The sequence below is a fragment of the Artemia sp. Qi Xiang Cuo genome, chromosome 12 (assembly GCF_049724085.1).
Source record: "Artemia sp. Qi Xiang Cuo chromosome 12, ASM4972408v1, whole genome shotgun sequence".
Taxonomy (NCBI): domain Eukaryota; kingdom Metazoa; phylum Arthropoda; class Branchiopoda; order Anostraca; family Artemiidae; genus Artemia; species Artemia sp. Qi Xiang Cuo.
The window spans coordinates 66,768,755-66,783,843 of NC_142805.1; the positions used below are offsets into that span (position 1 = coordinate 66,768,755).

General features: G+C 35.7%; 1 protein-coding gene across 3 annotated transcripts in view; it reads left to right on the forward strand.

Moving 5' to 3' along the window:
• Window positions 1-10,036, forward strand: part of HisT (Histamine transporter) — a 90,299-nt gene extending 80,263 nt beyond the window's left edge. For all 3 annotated transcript variants that reach the window (XM_089098453.1, XM_089098454.1, XM_089098452.1), the window contains exons 7-8: window positions 3,076-3,186; window positions 7,553-10,036. In XM_089098453.1, the coding sequence (XP_088954579.1) occupies window positions 3,076-3,186; window positions 7,553-7,856 (415 nt within the window). In that variant the 3' untranslated portion in view covers window positions 7,857-10,036. The remainder of the gene's footprint in view (window positions 1-3,075; window positions 3,187-7,552) is intronic.
• The last annotated feature ends 5,053 nt before the right edge of the window (window positions 10,037-15,089 follow it).

The following is a 15,089-nucleotide window of genomic DNA, read 5'->3' on the forward strand; positions in this document are numbered from 1 at the left end:
TTTGTTTGAGAACGGCTCAATGCAAAAGCATTATTTCTAAGACCTTAGAAATGGGTTTGCATGACAAAATGAAAAAAAAATATTGTGAAAAAGAAAAAACGAGGATAATTCCATCCAATAAAATTATAAACGTAAATATGCCGATGTTTCTGTCTAGACCTCCGCTTGACCTTCCTCAGTGCACAAAAAAGAATAAAGAGTAACAAACATGAATAAAAGTCCCAGGGGAAAAAAATAAAAACAAAACAAACCTCAAAATACGAATTCGTATAATTCGTTCAAAATAATTCAATCAATATAAATACAAGTAAACCTCAAAACTGTCAAAGTTAAATGTGATTGATGTACGCCCCTGTGTAGAGCGGCAGGTGTCAGGGGTTTTACGTAGCAAAGTAGGCAATGTTTTTTAAAGCATGAAGCTATATACCATTCGATTGACGATCATTGGTTAAAATAGCATGGGTGAGAAAAACCATAAAATTTCATGTTTCTACCTTGAATAGTATGACTGTGTTTTCAGAGCAAACACTATCAAACAAATATTTGATTATGTATATATATATATATATATATATATATATATATATATATATATATATATATATATATATATATATATATATATATATATATATATATATATTTAGCTTATAAATTTTCATTCAATCTAATAATTTATTCTGTATTTCGCAGAGAGGGAAATTGTAAGTATATACTTTCCTAGGTTTGATTTATAGGCTTTTTGGCTTGATTTTTTTCACGCCTGTGCTCACGTATATACTGATAGCACCAATTTTATATTAGCCTTTAAACTGCCTTTTTCTCTGTAGAAAGATCACCCTTTGCTTTATAGAAAGTTAAACTCTTAATCTAAAAAGTAAGGGTAACTTATAAGAGCGGAAACTGGTAATAGTGTTCAGAAACTGAAATCAGACACTTCTTAATGCACTAATTTTGTTAACACCAATCTCGCTTTATCATTACCCTGAAAAAATACTAAGAAACGCCAAATGCTAGATGGCGTTGTTTTTGTTGATACCAGCGCCAGTTTCTGCTCATGTAAGTTCTCCTTACTCTTTGCTTTAATCAGACTTTTTGCAAACTTCAGCTTTTAATCAGCATTTTTTATGGAAAATTTCAAGAATATATTAGAAAAAGGCAATATTTTCAGAGGTAAAAATGAATCTTAAATTTGGTTAAGACAGGAGAATTGTCAGAGAATCGGTGGTTGCAGCGTTGCTTTTTGAAAAAAAAACTGATATTTACTTTTAATTTTTTTAATTTTCCATTTTATTTTTAATTTATTCTTTATTTTTTTATTTTATTTCAATATTAATCTTAATTTTTTATTTTTGAAATTAAAATATCTGTTCAAATAATAACCAAACAGAAACTTGGGGTTTTCTATTTTACGAAAAATGCAGTTTTTTTTCTTCTTCTTGAATTTATCAGTCACACTTAGCTATTGAAATTGGTCTGCCCACTTGAAGCTTTTTTTTCTCTTTTTAACCTGTGGCATTGCACGGATTCCATTTTGGCACCCGTCCAAATCATTCAAAAGGGTCGATTTTAACCATACAAGGTATTTTTTTTAGCATTCTGTAACTAAAAACATTATATTAATGCAAAATGTTGTAGTTCACAGGGTGGAAACTACTCGCAAACATCCTAGCGACGCCGCTAACTTTCACCTTTAGTTTTTGGCAATAAAAGAGTAAAAAGGAGACTAAAAAAAGAGCAATGACTCTTTTTCTTATTAATTTCGTGCCAAGAAGCAGAAGCGATATGGCCATTTTTATGATTTTTCTGGGGGAAACCTGTTTTTATGCTGTCCGATGGAGCAGATTTTCGGCAGAAGATTTAAATATGAAAAAGTATCTTAAAATAACTGGTTGTTGCTGAAAATTTGATTTCATCCTGATGTACGGCACATAAAATCACTGTTAAAATTGATCGTATAACCTAGCTACCTCACATAAATGTGAGGTAGTGATTTAGCGCGTCCAAGTAAAGAGACTTGTGCCTTCATTGTATTACTTTATTTAGCTGGCCATTTCGCATGGAAGGGGTGGTCGTTAAGTTTTAGAGGGGAATCATTCGATTGGAATTCGAAAGTTCTAGAGCCTCTTTTAAGAGTCGAAAGTGATTGGAAGACAACCAGCTCCCCTTCCATACTTTTTTTGCTGCCCGGCTACGACAAACCCCAAGATATCAAACGAAAATTTTGAGATAGCTGTTTTGTTCACAATTGCCGGAAGGTCCAATAAATATGCCTCTCGGTATGATACGACTCTTGTACCTTAGGGCAAAGGCCGTAAATAATTCAAATTACCAATCGTTTGCATATAGATTTTACAATGCAAAGATGGTGGTTTATTTCATTTTGGGTATGCAATTGGCTCAAAATTTTCAGGGAGCGTGCTCTTGGTCAAAAGGATTACACATTTTGCTTTGGAAGATTTGGGAAGGGGGCTAGGTGCCCAGAAATGGATCAGAAAGCTATTTGTCTTGTATCAGGTTGGGAATTGTAACGTTCTTGGGCCAAGAAATAATGTGTTAAGACTGACTTGGGGTAAGGCCCCCCTAAAAAAAATCGGGCCCTAAAAATGAGACGCTTTTCTCGATTAGCATGAAATTTATATACTTAAGTCTTGGACTAAGAGGACCCCAGTATTGAAGGAATAATAGAATAAAATATTGATTCCCCCAAAACGGTGCCCTACAAAGGACCAGAGAAGGGTCAAAAACTTTTGTTCCCTGGCCTTGTTGTATAAAATGGGAACAATATTTTAACGTTCATTGCCCCAGGTGGAGGGGAGGAGGGGAGCCGTGAACTTTGGGTAGGGGGACTTTGATGAGAATTCTGGGTATTCAATTTTATTAGATTTCAAAAAGTTTTATACTTAACTCAGTGTATTAATAGTCAATTATTAGCGCCTTCTAAAAGCCTTTGGATTAATTTTTAGTGGGCGTAAGAAATTAAAAAATAATGATGATAAATAGAAAGCAGAATATAATTCTTGCCCATCCGCTATCTGTAAAGGAGAACTTAATCACTTCTTGCAATTATTTCAGAGAAACAACTATCGCCATCTATGCACTATCGTTTTTGGGGCTTCTAGCATTTACTCTAACTATAGGAGCTGGACATATAGAAGTAGTTTTTCTCACTTCAGGATTACTAGGGTGAGTCCTCATTAGTTTTACCATTCTTTTGAATTTTCTATCTCTCTCCTCCTCTAATGTTATACTTCCCGTATTTTCATTGGTACAGTTTAACAGAAGTTACGAAGTTTTCTTATTTTGGAATGTTCAAATTAAAACGTTTTACTTAAGCGCCTCTTACAGCTAATGAAATTAGTAAAATCATCAAAAGAAAAGATATTCGACCTGTTTTGGAAGTTGAAGACACCCTCATGCTGTGCCGACTAAATACATGAGATGCTCTTTTAACCAATATAGCAAAGGCTAGCGCAGAAATGTCATGTATAGCCTACAGTTAAATGAGTACTATAAGACTCCAAATAGCACATACTTCCTAAAATACATCAAATAGCAAATACTTCCTAAAGTGTTATTATAAAATTTAGATTGAAATCAGCAGCAAGTGATTTAAATTATCTCTCGGTATATGTTGGTTTCTTCAGTAGGAAGGTTCTCAAAGGAGGTTAATATCTGTAGGAGGGTAATAAACCATGATGAGTCAGAGAGTTGCAACAGTTTAGTCCAAATCAATATGTCAGCTCATGTCTACGACACTCTCGGGAATTCAAGTTGAGTTTTTTCAGTGCATCATCGTATTTTGAGTATTTGTGCCCAGGTATGATTTTTCTGTGTTCTTTCTGTGCTCTTTTTTGTGCCATTTGAAGTCTGTCTGATTGGTCTTTCGTCAGCTGGAGCAACTTACTCCTAGACTAAAGCCATACCTCTTGCTTTGCTATGAAACGCGAGAGGGCAGTGGGAGGGATTCAATCAGGAGATCGGTACCTGCGCAACACAGACCTTTGGTCAGCTTGCGAAAAAGTTTTTTTTCTAGCCCCTCATCAAGAACTTTATGCATTCTACTGGTAAATTTCCTTTTTCAACATTATTTCTTCGTATACTATAGCGTACCTTCATTGATTAAATCTCTTGATTTTTCGAATTTTTCTGAGTAGATCGGGTCTATCTTTTAGGGATGTTAAGGGGATACACCCACTACCCTCCAGGCTGTAAGTATGATACATGCTAAAATAATGAGTCAGTTTCAAAACGTTGAAAACTCAAACAAAAATATAAAACATCCCTAACTATTTATGTTTAAAATGATAGATAATGAACAAATATAGACTTTACTCAAATATTTACACAAATATTTACAATTATAGATTATAGATTTGATGTTTAATCCAACCGCTAAAACATTTGTCAGGTTTAAAAATGTGTCATCGCTAACATTTGTATAATCTGTTAAACTTGAACTGTTTATAGACAAATATTTGAAATTTCAGGTCTAACACGTTTTCAGGGGGGGGGGGGGTGCGTGGAGTTTCGAGAAATAAATTGTGTAGTCCCGAATTTTCTTACTTCTCGCTCGAAACCGAAATCGCTCGAGTTCAATGTCTTTCTATTTGTCTATTGTACTCTGGTATGAATGGATTGTATCCAATCTCAAGCCCCGTACTTTAATTAAGAAATGACTGGCATTTAAAAGGTGTCCTTTCATCAATTTATTGTTTTTTGAAATGGATCGGAAAGCTTGGATTGGAAATGGACCATTGAAATGTGTGATGTAATTGAAGACAGCTTTTCTTGATGTTTCAGATTTTAAACATCAGGAAAAGTTACATAACTTCACTTCAGTGTCAAGCAGCTACGCTATAATACTATAAATTATATTAAAAAGAAATAAATATATATAAAATTTTGTTTATTTACTTGATAAAATAGATTTGTTATATTTATTAAATTTGCAAGACCAACTAAAGTAGAATATATTTTCTTGCACTGCTGCACTGCTTGCAGATATGTACTGCTTTACATCCTGGGATATGTTAAAGAATTGCCGATTGGGAGATGGTTAATAGCTCATATAAAGCTAAGTAATAGGATGGCTGGCTTTGTATTTATATGGAACTTATTTTTTTATTTTTAAAGAATCAGCGAATACGGAATCAGTCTAAAATAAAAGAATTTGGTGCACGGAAAAGAATATAACACATTTTGGAAAAAGTAGTAATATTTTTATACAGTTTATAGAGAAATCAAGAAAGGAAATACTTTCTTTACTAGAAAGTGTGTGTTTCTTATGCTACTAGATGTACTAAATTTATTTGAAAATATTTTCTTTTTATAAAGGAATAGAAATAGATATTTTAAGAGAAATATTTTAGTACAAATTTTAATGGAAATTGATAAATATAAAATTATGATAAATATAAATCGTAATAGATATAAATTGTAATAACTACTAACATTTAAAATTTAAGAATAGATATTTCAAGATAAAAAACATTTTAAGAAATAGAAAGATGGATTAAAGTAATTTTTCTCTTTTTATTGAGTCAAACAACTTATGTATGTTCCGATGTAGGCCTATAGAACGATGTAGGCCTATAGAACAAAATATAACGCATTTTGGGGATACAACAATAAATTTTTTTAATTATCTTGTTACCAAAATTGGGTGGGAGCAGATAAATGAACTGATCGATAAAACTTATTTTATATTAGAGGCTTGGCATTTAATATAATTTTAGTATATCGGATAGTATAAATATATCGGATAACGCCTTTGAACATCCATGGTGGCTTTCTCATTTATTCAAATTCAAATTAATTTATTTAGCATAAAAAATACAAACAAATTTACAGCAGCCATCTACAAAAACCCGAAGGTTTGTTTACGATGGCTGCAAATCCATTATTATAAAGCTCTACATTCACATAACAACGTGGCTTTCTCGTTCTCTCAATTCTCGTTGTCTCGCTTTTTCGTTCAAGTTAAGATTCCAGGTACCGTGCTTAGGCAATAAGTTTTCTTCACTTGTACAACTCGGAATTGAACCTTGTTCAAAATGTCAGTTCTAAGGCATGGAACTCTATGCCCAATTTTAGGACTTTAAATTAGTCTTAGTAAGACTACTACTTTTAATCAAGGCACTGTAATTGGTCAAAATTAACATAAATTCCTAACTAGAATTTATTCGTTTCAACACATGGCAGTCTCGGGCAGAATATCTTGATTATGAAGACGTTTTTGAAATCTAAGTTTTAGTTAGAATTAATGAATGAGAAAAGATACACTTCATGTTCAAAATTAACCTAAACAGCCAAACTGCGTCTAAATACCTTGTTTCAAGAGGGAAGGGGAGGGGGTAGGTGTGCAGAAAATTTGCCAGGGGAGTGGAGGTTTGAAAAGAATTGTTTACGAATGTTATTCTTTTTACACATTTATAGTCTTTCAGGGGTAGGGGAAGCAATGAGCGGGGGGGATTGAATTAAAAATAAACGAAGGCAGTCATGGATAGGCAGGTATTTTTTCAAAGGCAAGATGTAGATCTAAAAAAAGCTCTGGGGGGGAGGAGTTTGTCAAGAAAATATTAACCACAAATGCCTTAAATTTTATATAATTTTTAAGTGCATTTTTAGCACACTTTTGGTCTTCCGAATGCTCATAATTCAAACTTCCAAACAATCAGCCTAAATATCAAAAATCCGATTTTTTGCCAGAAAATTAATTAATTCCAAATATTACAAAATTCTGAACGTTTAGCACGTTTTTTTAATTCTAAGCGGAGGGTTCTTTGAGTGTCCTTGAAGACAGGAACTTAGCACAACTTGTATTTTTTTTTTTTTTTTTTTTTGCACAATTTGAGAAAAAAAGAGAAGATTCAGCATGCAGGAGGCCACGAAATTGAGCCCAACCGATTTCAAATTTTTGGACCAAATTTCAATTTTTATTCGTTTTTGCTTTCTTTTGTCAAAAAATATTGATTGTTCTTTTCATTTTACAATTTATCACTTGTTATTCCTTTTTTTTGGTATCAACTCTTACTTACGTATACCATATAATTAAAAAATCAAAAATATGATTGCATCGGCCACCCTACTCTTCACAAAGCCAATATACAGCCTAAAGACATTTTATTTGGAATTTTAATGAGATTTTTTAACAATTTTGTTTTTAATTTTTTGCCCATTCCCTAAAAAAATAAATCAATAAGTAAATCTCTGATCTCCGAGAAACCAACAGATTCTTAACCTCCTCAAAATTTAACATTATTCTCTTGTATTTACGGGCCCTGGCACCTTTCTTTTGTTCTTTTTTTTTTCGACAATTTAAAAATTCGGACAAATTTTGTGTCAATTCCCACTTCACAAAAATTTTCAGGAATAGGTTTCCCTTTACCTCCTCGAAATGCTGCTTTATTCTCCTGCTTTTATAGTCCATTATACTTTACTTTTTAGTAACTTTTAAAGAGAAGGACAAATATGTCTTTCAAATTCAAAACTTTTTTTTGCTAGTTTTAGGATTTAAAAGGTTTAAAATCACGTCCTAGTTTATTTTCAGATTTTTCATGACTGGATATCTCCCAGTTGGCTTTGAATTTGCAGCCGAGCTAACCTACCCTGAGCCAGAAGGTACCTCGTCTGGGCTGCTCAATGCATCAGCTCAAGTTTTTGGCATCCTTCTCACCCTTTTGGCTGGCTATTTACTCACTTCAATTAGTGACTTAGTATCAAATTTTGTTCTGTGTGGTCTTTTACTTGTAGGTTCTGCTTTAACATTTTTAATTAAGTCTGACTTGCGGCGACAGGCTGCACAGACCGTACAAACTACTGCAGTAGAGACTGTGACAGAGAAGATAGTATAACATATGCTTTAGCTAGGAACTATCAAGCTGTTTAACTAGCAGGGGTGTCAATTGGGCGAGTGGGGAGGTGATTCAGTAGGGGGAAAGAAGTATTTACCCCCTAGATTTTTTGCCTCTACTCCCTTAGATGTTGAAATTAACTTTTCTTAAAATTGAAAAAAAAAATTACACCCCTTCCATTAGATTTTGGAAAATATGTTTTTCCTTCATTTAAAAAAATGGAAAAACATCTGCTCCCTCCCCCCTACATATTCATGAATTAACGCCCCTGTTAACTAGATAACTTTTTTTCTGCGTCGATGGTTCGTATTTCAGTAGGGAAGCCATTTAAGGAGAGTTGGGTGGGGGGAGTAATACTGTGCTATGAAATTGATATTTATTTCAACAAAAAACAAATCAATAGCACAATCAGAGATCCCAAAAAGGTGCCATAGCCCGTAAAGTAGGAGAATCGCAAAAAAAAAGTATGTCCCGGGAAGGTATTTTGAAGTACCTACCTCCACTCTTTCTCCCTCTAGAGGGCCCCGAAATTTGCCTTCATAACAGGCCTATACCTATTGAAGTTTTTGACCAAACAACATTTTAACTTAATTTTCAGTTATCAGTTTCTTTTTCTCATGCTTTAGTTCTGAAAATGCAATTCCTGTTATTTGAGTAAAATTTTAAGCCATATCAATGTTTTTTTTGTTTTTTTTTCAAAATTTAGGAAATGTATTTGCATGTCTTTAAAACCTAATAAATTGGGATTGAACAAAGTTGTTAAGCTGAAAACAATTTTTTTGTACTTCATTTAAGCAGAAAATCTATTTTGCAAAGTTTCACTTTTATAATAGACGGATTTTTAAATGCCATCAAAGGTCAGGACTCTCTAGAGGGAGAAGGAGTGGAGGTAGGTATTCCAAAATACCTTCCCAGGACATACTTTAGCCTGTAGATCCATCCCTTAAAGTTTCATTTGCCTAACCTAACTCCTTTCCAAGATAGCCAAAAGTAGATAAAGTAGAATTTTATCTAAAGAAACCAAACTTTAAACTAGTAATAAAAAGCTTTGAGCCCATTGAAGGCAAATAAAAAACGTAAATAATAAGGTAATATCATTAGTATGGTTGGGTATATTTTTTGGAGTTTATCAGTCTTCACTCGTCTTTTTTCTGCGGTTAAAGGTACGTCTTTGGTTGCTTTAGGTGCCAGTCTCCTAAAATGGAACACTAATTCCCGTCTCCATTTCAAGTAAATTTATAATCTTTGCTTCTGCGCAAACACCAAATGAATACCTGTCATGGTTTCCATTTAATGTACCACTCTCAAAGAGAAAGTAAATCAGCCAATAGAAACACGAGAAGACTGGCTTTAATTAAATAAGGACCATACTGGCTTTTCCATTGGGTAAAAATTCTTCACTTTTTGCCTGAATAAAACTGGGCTAGGAACAAATGAGCCAAATTTCTCCTCTCCCTTCAAATGACATTTCTTGCATCTAAATTAGTTAGTTTAATCAGAATTTGATGATAGTGTATTTTTATTTTTGCTCAATCCCAGTGAGAATACTTATCAAATTCAAAATAGTGTAGTTAGCTTTACTTTTTTTGTCAAAAGAGTGTTTCAAATCATAGGCTATAGTGCTGTAAGCTGAAGTTTTTTAAGAGTTTATTGTGTATATTTCTTTTTTATAATTAATATTCAGCTACAAGTGTTATTTCAATATTTTATGTATAAAGGATAGAAATCGCAAGAAAACAACAACAACAACAAAAAAAATATTATTGAGTGATACACAAATAAGCGTGTATTTAAAAATTAATAATGAAAATGATCAAGACTAGAATAATCAAAAAGATTAATAATCATCTTCGAAGTTTAAAATTAAATATTTTTTTAGATTGAAATATCAAATCTTATTTTAAATCCAAAAAGAATATTATTTTTTATTGAATTTTGAACCTGTTTCCGTTAAAACTATAATTGATAAATTATTTATTAAGGATCATTTTAGGTATAAATTTTCTATCTTATTTTAAATCTAGAAGTGGTTGCATTGGAATCAAATCTTATTGAAAGAATTTGTTTTTGTTTCTATTTAATAAAATAAAATGTAGTCAAAGTGTATGGTACTTTTTATTTTTGAATTAAAAAATGTTTTTGTTGACATTTGAACCCCTTTTATATTTGAATTACAATTGAATAAAAACGTTGAAGAGAAACTTGCAATTTCAAATGTCTTGATTTAAGATTTTTATAACAGGATTTTAATTTTAGAAATAAAATTTTTTCAGAGGTCTAATACAAGACTAATGCGCAAGCCACACCATAGTTATACCTATTGGCACCAAAGCCAATATCTATGATTGACTTGTATCTTTTTTTGTGTGTTTAACATCACACATGTACTATAGAAGTGAGAAACTGAAATGTCAAGACATTGAACTGAAGAACTTCATTTCTTCGATACTAATTTGTTCCCAGATACTACTTTTTGTGTGTAAAAGCCCAGGATGGCAGGCCCCCAACCCCTCATAGCCCCACTTGACTGAAGGGATATAAAACAGAGATTCAAAACTGCAGGTTTGGGGTATTAAGTTTAGTGTCGTTTCTTTAACTATTGTCTACTAATACAATGCATTTTGTAACACTTGCTAGACTTGTGTTACAGAAAAACTGATGTTCTAAGCTTCCATCTTTTCTATTTTCAAAAAAATGTGCCTTGAATCTTGACTCTCATTGACGATCTTTTCTATTTTCCAAAAAATGTCTTAAATATTGACTTTGATTGGCATTCTTTTCAAAAAACATGCCTTAAGTCTTGACTCTAAGTAATTGGACTAACGATGCTTCTTGACTACTAAGATCCCTGCGACGGCCCTGTAGTGTGTTGCTGCAGCAAGGATCGATCTATGGGTCCCATATTACTAAGCTATTGTCAAACCTACTGCGCCAATACAGGACAGTCTTGACTCGTCATCGGCCATCTTTTCTATTTTCAAAAGAAATGTCTGAAGGGTTGACTCTCATTGGCCATCTTTCCTATTTAAAAAAATATATCTTAAATCTTGACTCTCACTGGCCATCTTTTCTATTTTCAAAAAATATGTGTTAAATCTTGACTCTGATTGGCCAATCACGATTTTAAGCTTGAAAGTTGAGTAAATTGCGCAGATTGTAGTTGCGCGCAATTTTGATTTTGTCGACAATTTTGGTATAATACGGTTTGTGCATCCGGGCAATCGGTAAACTTTCCGTAGATAAGACATATATATTTTTCTAAGATAATAATCTTAGTTATTACCTTTTTATTGCCTTAAAAAAGAAAGATGCAATGTCTTAAGCGATTTAAAGGGAAAGTAGTAGCTGAGAACCTGTTATGAAACTCCATTTTATAACTTGTGATAATTTATTTACTCTTTGGAAAAAGCGATGCATAATCAATTACGTTTTTTTTTTTGCTAAAAGTTTTGTGAACATTACACACACAGTTACCGGGATTTAAACCTTGTTTTATTGTTTGTAACTGTAGCTCATATGCTCACCTTTCTTCTGGAACTGCTTATGCATGTGGCAACCAAGGAAAATATGCCGCTTTTACTACTACTAACATCTCAGTAGAAAAAAGCCGACAGAGGCCGATACAACTGCAAACACTCCTCCTCCACCTCCTCCAACCTCGACCAATCAATTCGAACCTTCACTCATTGTGCTCTCCTATAAAGTTCCAATTTTTTTGAAATCCTTCTATATGACTTCTCCCCTTCCTACCCCATTCAGGAACTATCTGCTTTTCAAAATAGTCCAAATAATTGGTTCCTCCTTTTTTCAAGGTCCTTTCCATATATCTTTAAGTTTTCTATATTGTAGAAAGTTATAGCTCAAACCGTAATAATAATAACTTACATATTTTTAGAATTGAATTAAGTTTTACCACGTACCTCTGGATATGGACCACGTACCTCTGGATATGGGGTATCCCCTAACTAAACGCTTTTATCAGGGTGGCCTCCAGCTCATGAGGCGGGTGGAGCCCACCCATGGATTCTCAGTATCCAGGTTCATCCTAGCTCTAATCAAAATCCAAACCTAGGGTCGGTTGGGCTTGCAACCCTCCATCCGAGACCCATTGCAACTAATAGCTTAGCAACTGCCTCGGATGACCGATCTTCTTTTATCCCATCATGAACCTTACTTGCCCCTAGACTGAGAAATGGCCAGTGTTTGAATCTCCTTGACCAATGTGGTCTCCGTATTGCCACATGGAATGTATTGACATTGAATTATCCTGGAGCTATGACGCTTCTGGCGATGGAACTGAAGCGTTTCTGCATCTCTATTGCTGGGATAACAGAAATCCACCTAGTCAGGAATGGGAATGATTCCATAGGTGAGGGATACCACCTACTCTGGTCTAGCCAGACAACCACCAGAAGAAACGGTGTCGGATAAGTTTTCAAGAAGTGTCTACTGTCATTCACTCCCGTTTCGGATAGAATCCTCAATGCTCGACTAAGTCACAAGCAAGGAAACATGACGGTCCTTGTTTTTTACGCCTCCACAAAAGAAGCCGACGCCGAAACAAAAGACGCTTTCTACTCTGCCCTGACGAATGAAATGGGTAAGATATCCCCACACGATATTGTCATCCTGTTAGGTGACCTTAGTGCAACTGTGAGCGACAACCATGACTTAAGGCGGCCAGGTCCAAGTCATAGGACCAGTTGCACCAGACTCTCTAAATTAAAATGGGTTAAGGCTCCTACAACTCTGCAGCATGCACAACCTTGTGATTAAAAACACCCTGTTCGCAAGGAAGCACATCAACAAATGTACGTGGTGCAGCAACGATGGCCGTACCAAAAAAAAAATGATCGACTACATTATCGTCTCACAGAGATGGAGGTCTTCGATTAGCAACTGCCCCACGTATAGGGAGGCTGAGATTGGTAACACAGACCATCGCCTCGTCTTCGCTAACATAGCAATTAAGGCTCAAAGCCCAGAACCAAGACCAGCCAAGATTGATGTCTCTCGCCTCTGCGAGCAGCAGTTACGGTCCAAATACGCCATTGATGTTTTGAACCGCTTCGACTCACCCCTGCCATTTGAAAGTTGTGAGGACGCATGACTCTCTTTAAAAAAGAATGTCCTGGAGTCATCGACAGTAAATATCGGACGGAAAAAGCGTGCTAATAATGCATGGATCCAGTCAGATACGCTTGACGACATAGAGCAGAAACGCAAGGCGAGGTTACAGGGTGACATGCCGACTTATTGAAGCCTCAATGGTGTCCGCAACAAACTGATACAGCGAGACAAAGAACTATTTTTGGAAAGGGAGGCAAATGAACTGGAGGGTACAGCCAACAAAGGTGACGGTGGCAGTCTGTACAAGCACCTCCGTGATCTCACAGGCGACAAAGCACCCTCGGTTGCATCTGTTATCTCCGTTGACGGCCAGCCACTTAGTGACGAAGCTGCCCAGGTCCGCCGATGGAAAGACCACTTCTCAGGCCTCCTCAATGCCAAAGCTGTAGTGCAGACAGACCAGGAACTCACCAGCCTAGCCGCCAACACTCAAGAACTGCTGACAAATGACTCAGGAACTCCTTTCACTCCTGCAGAAACTCCTTTACTGCCACTCAGCAGTAAAATGCTAGAAGAACAACAAAGTGGCAGGCATATGCGGTGATATCCGCTGAGCTCTTGAAGTATGCCGGACCGGCTATGCTACTTTGGCTCCAGATGCTGTTCTCTTTTGTGTGGCGCACTGAGTGGATCCCGAAGGACGGACGAGCTGGCATAAGCCTGTCCCTCTGGAAGAGAAAGGAGAGCAAAAGAATCTGTTCTAACTACAGAGGCATAACGCTTCTTTCAGTGCCTGGAAAGCTATTTGCTATGGCCCTGCTGGATAGATGCACGAATATCCTCCAAAGAAAGAGGAGAGTCCAGCAGGCTGGGTTTATGCCCGGGAGGTCCACTGTAGAATAGATCTTTACTATGCGCCAGCTAATTGAGAAGACAAAGCAATTCGGGAGGAAAGTATACCTAGCCTTTGTTGACTTCATGGCTGCGCTCGACTCGATGGATCGAAACTCGCTCTGGCCGATACTGCGATCTAGTGGGATTCCTAACAAATACTGCAAGCTGTTTGAGAAGCTCTATGAAGAGACGGAGAGCTGCATTCAAATCAATGGCAAACGGGGCTCTACATTCGGCATCAAAACCGGTGTCTGACAAGGGTTTGCCGCCGCCCCAGAACTTTTCAACTGCATCATAGAATATGTCATGACACGAACTACAAATCGCCTGCCCTTCATTCTGTAGTTTGGAGATCGGGTTCTGACGGATGCCGACTTCGCAGATGATCTTGCTCTCGTTGCCGACTCAACTGACCGATTGATTGACGCGCTAGAAGTCCTACAGTAAGCGGCAGCAGTATCCTAATTTTGTAGAACAAGCAAGTCTGGTGCAGCGAAAGCAAGTTCGGTGTATCAAATCTGGCATTAAAAATCCTCCAATTCGTGGACCTCCCCCCACTCCTTGAAATATCCCCTCAGCGGGGGATTTTTCACGGAGTGCGGGTTTTCTATCCCAAACTCGCTTTCGCTACAGCAGCCTTGCTTCTCCAAGGGGATTTATCACAGAATGGGGGATCATCCATTCCAGACTCACTTTCGCTACGCCAGAGGGATTTTTCACGAAGTGGAGGCTCCAAATTTATAATGTCTGATGTTGTTTTGAAGTTTTGATTTTATAGTGATCATCTGTTTTCTTTTTGTCAGATAGGTTATATATACATATATATTATAAGGACAAACTCAAAGATTGTTGAAAATATGCAATAGAAGAAAGTCAAATTTGTCCCTGAGAAAATATTAAAAGAAAAAAAATTATTTATTCTTTCATCTTGCAAAAAAGCTACATATCTGCATGCCTATATGCTCGAAAAGCGGTTTCAACATGACTTGAAAAACGGTCAAAAAATTAAATAAAAAAACAAGTTTTTTCAACTGAAAGTAAGGAGCAACGTTAAAACCTAAAACAAACAGAAATATATTACGTATATGAGGGGGGGTTGTCCCCTCGTCAATACCTCACTCTTTACGCTAAAGTTTGATTTTTTGTCCCAATTCAATAAGAACGACTTCCGAAATTAAAGAGTCATTTAATTAGAACATTAAGCAGCCTTTTTAAAAGTACTAAAAAACTTTAGCGTGAAGGGCGAGGTATTGAGGAGAGGGCTACCCC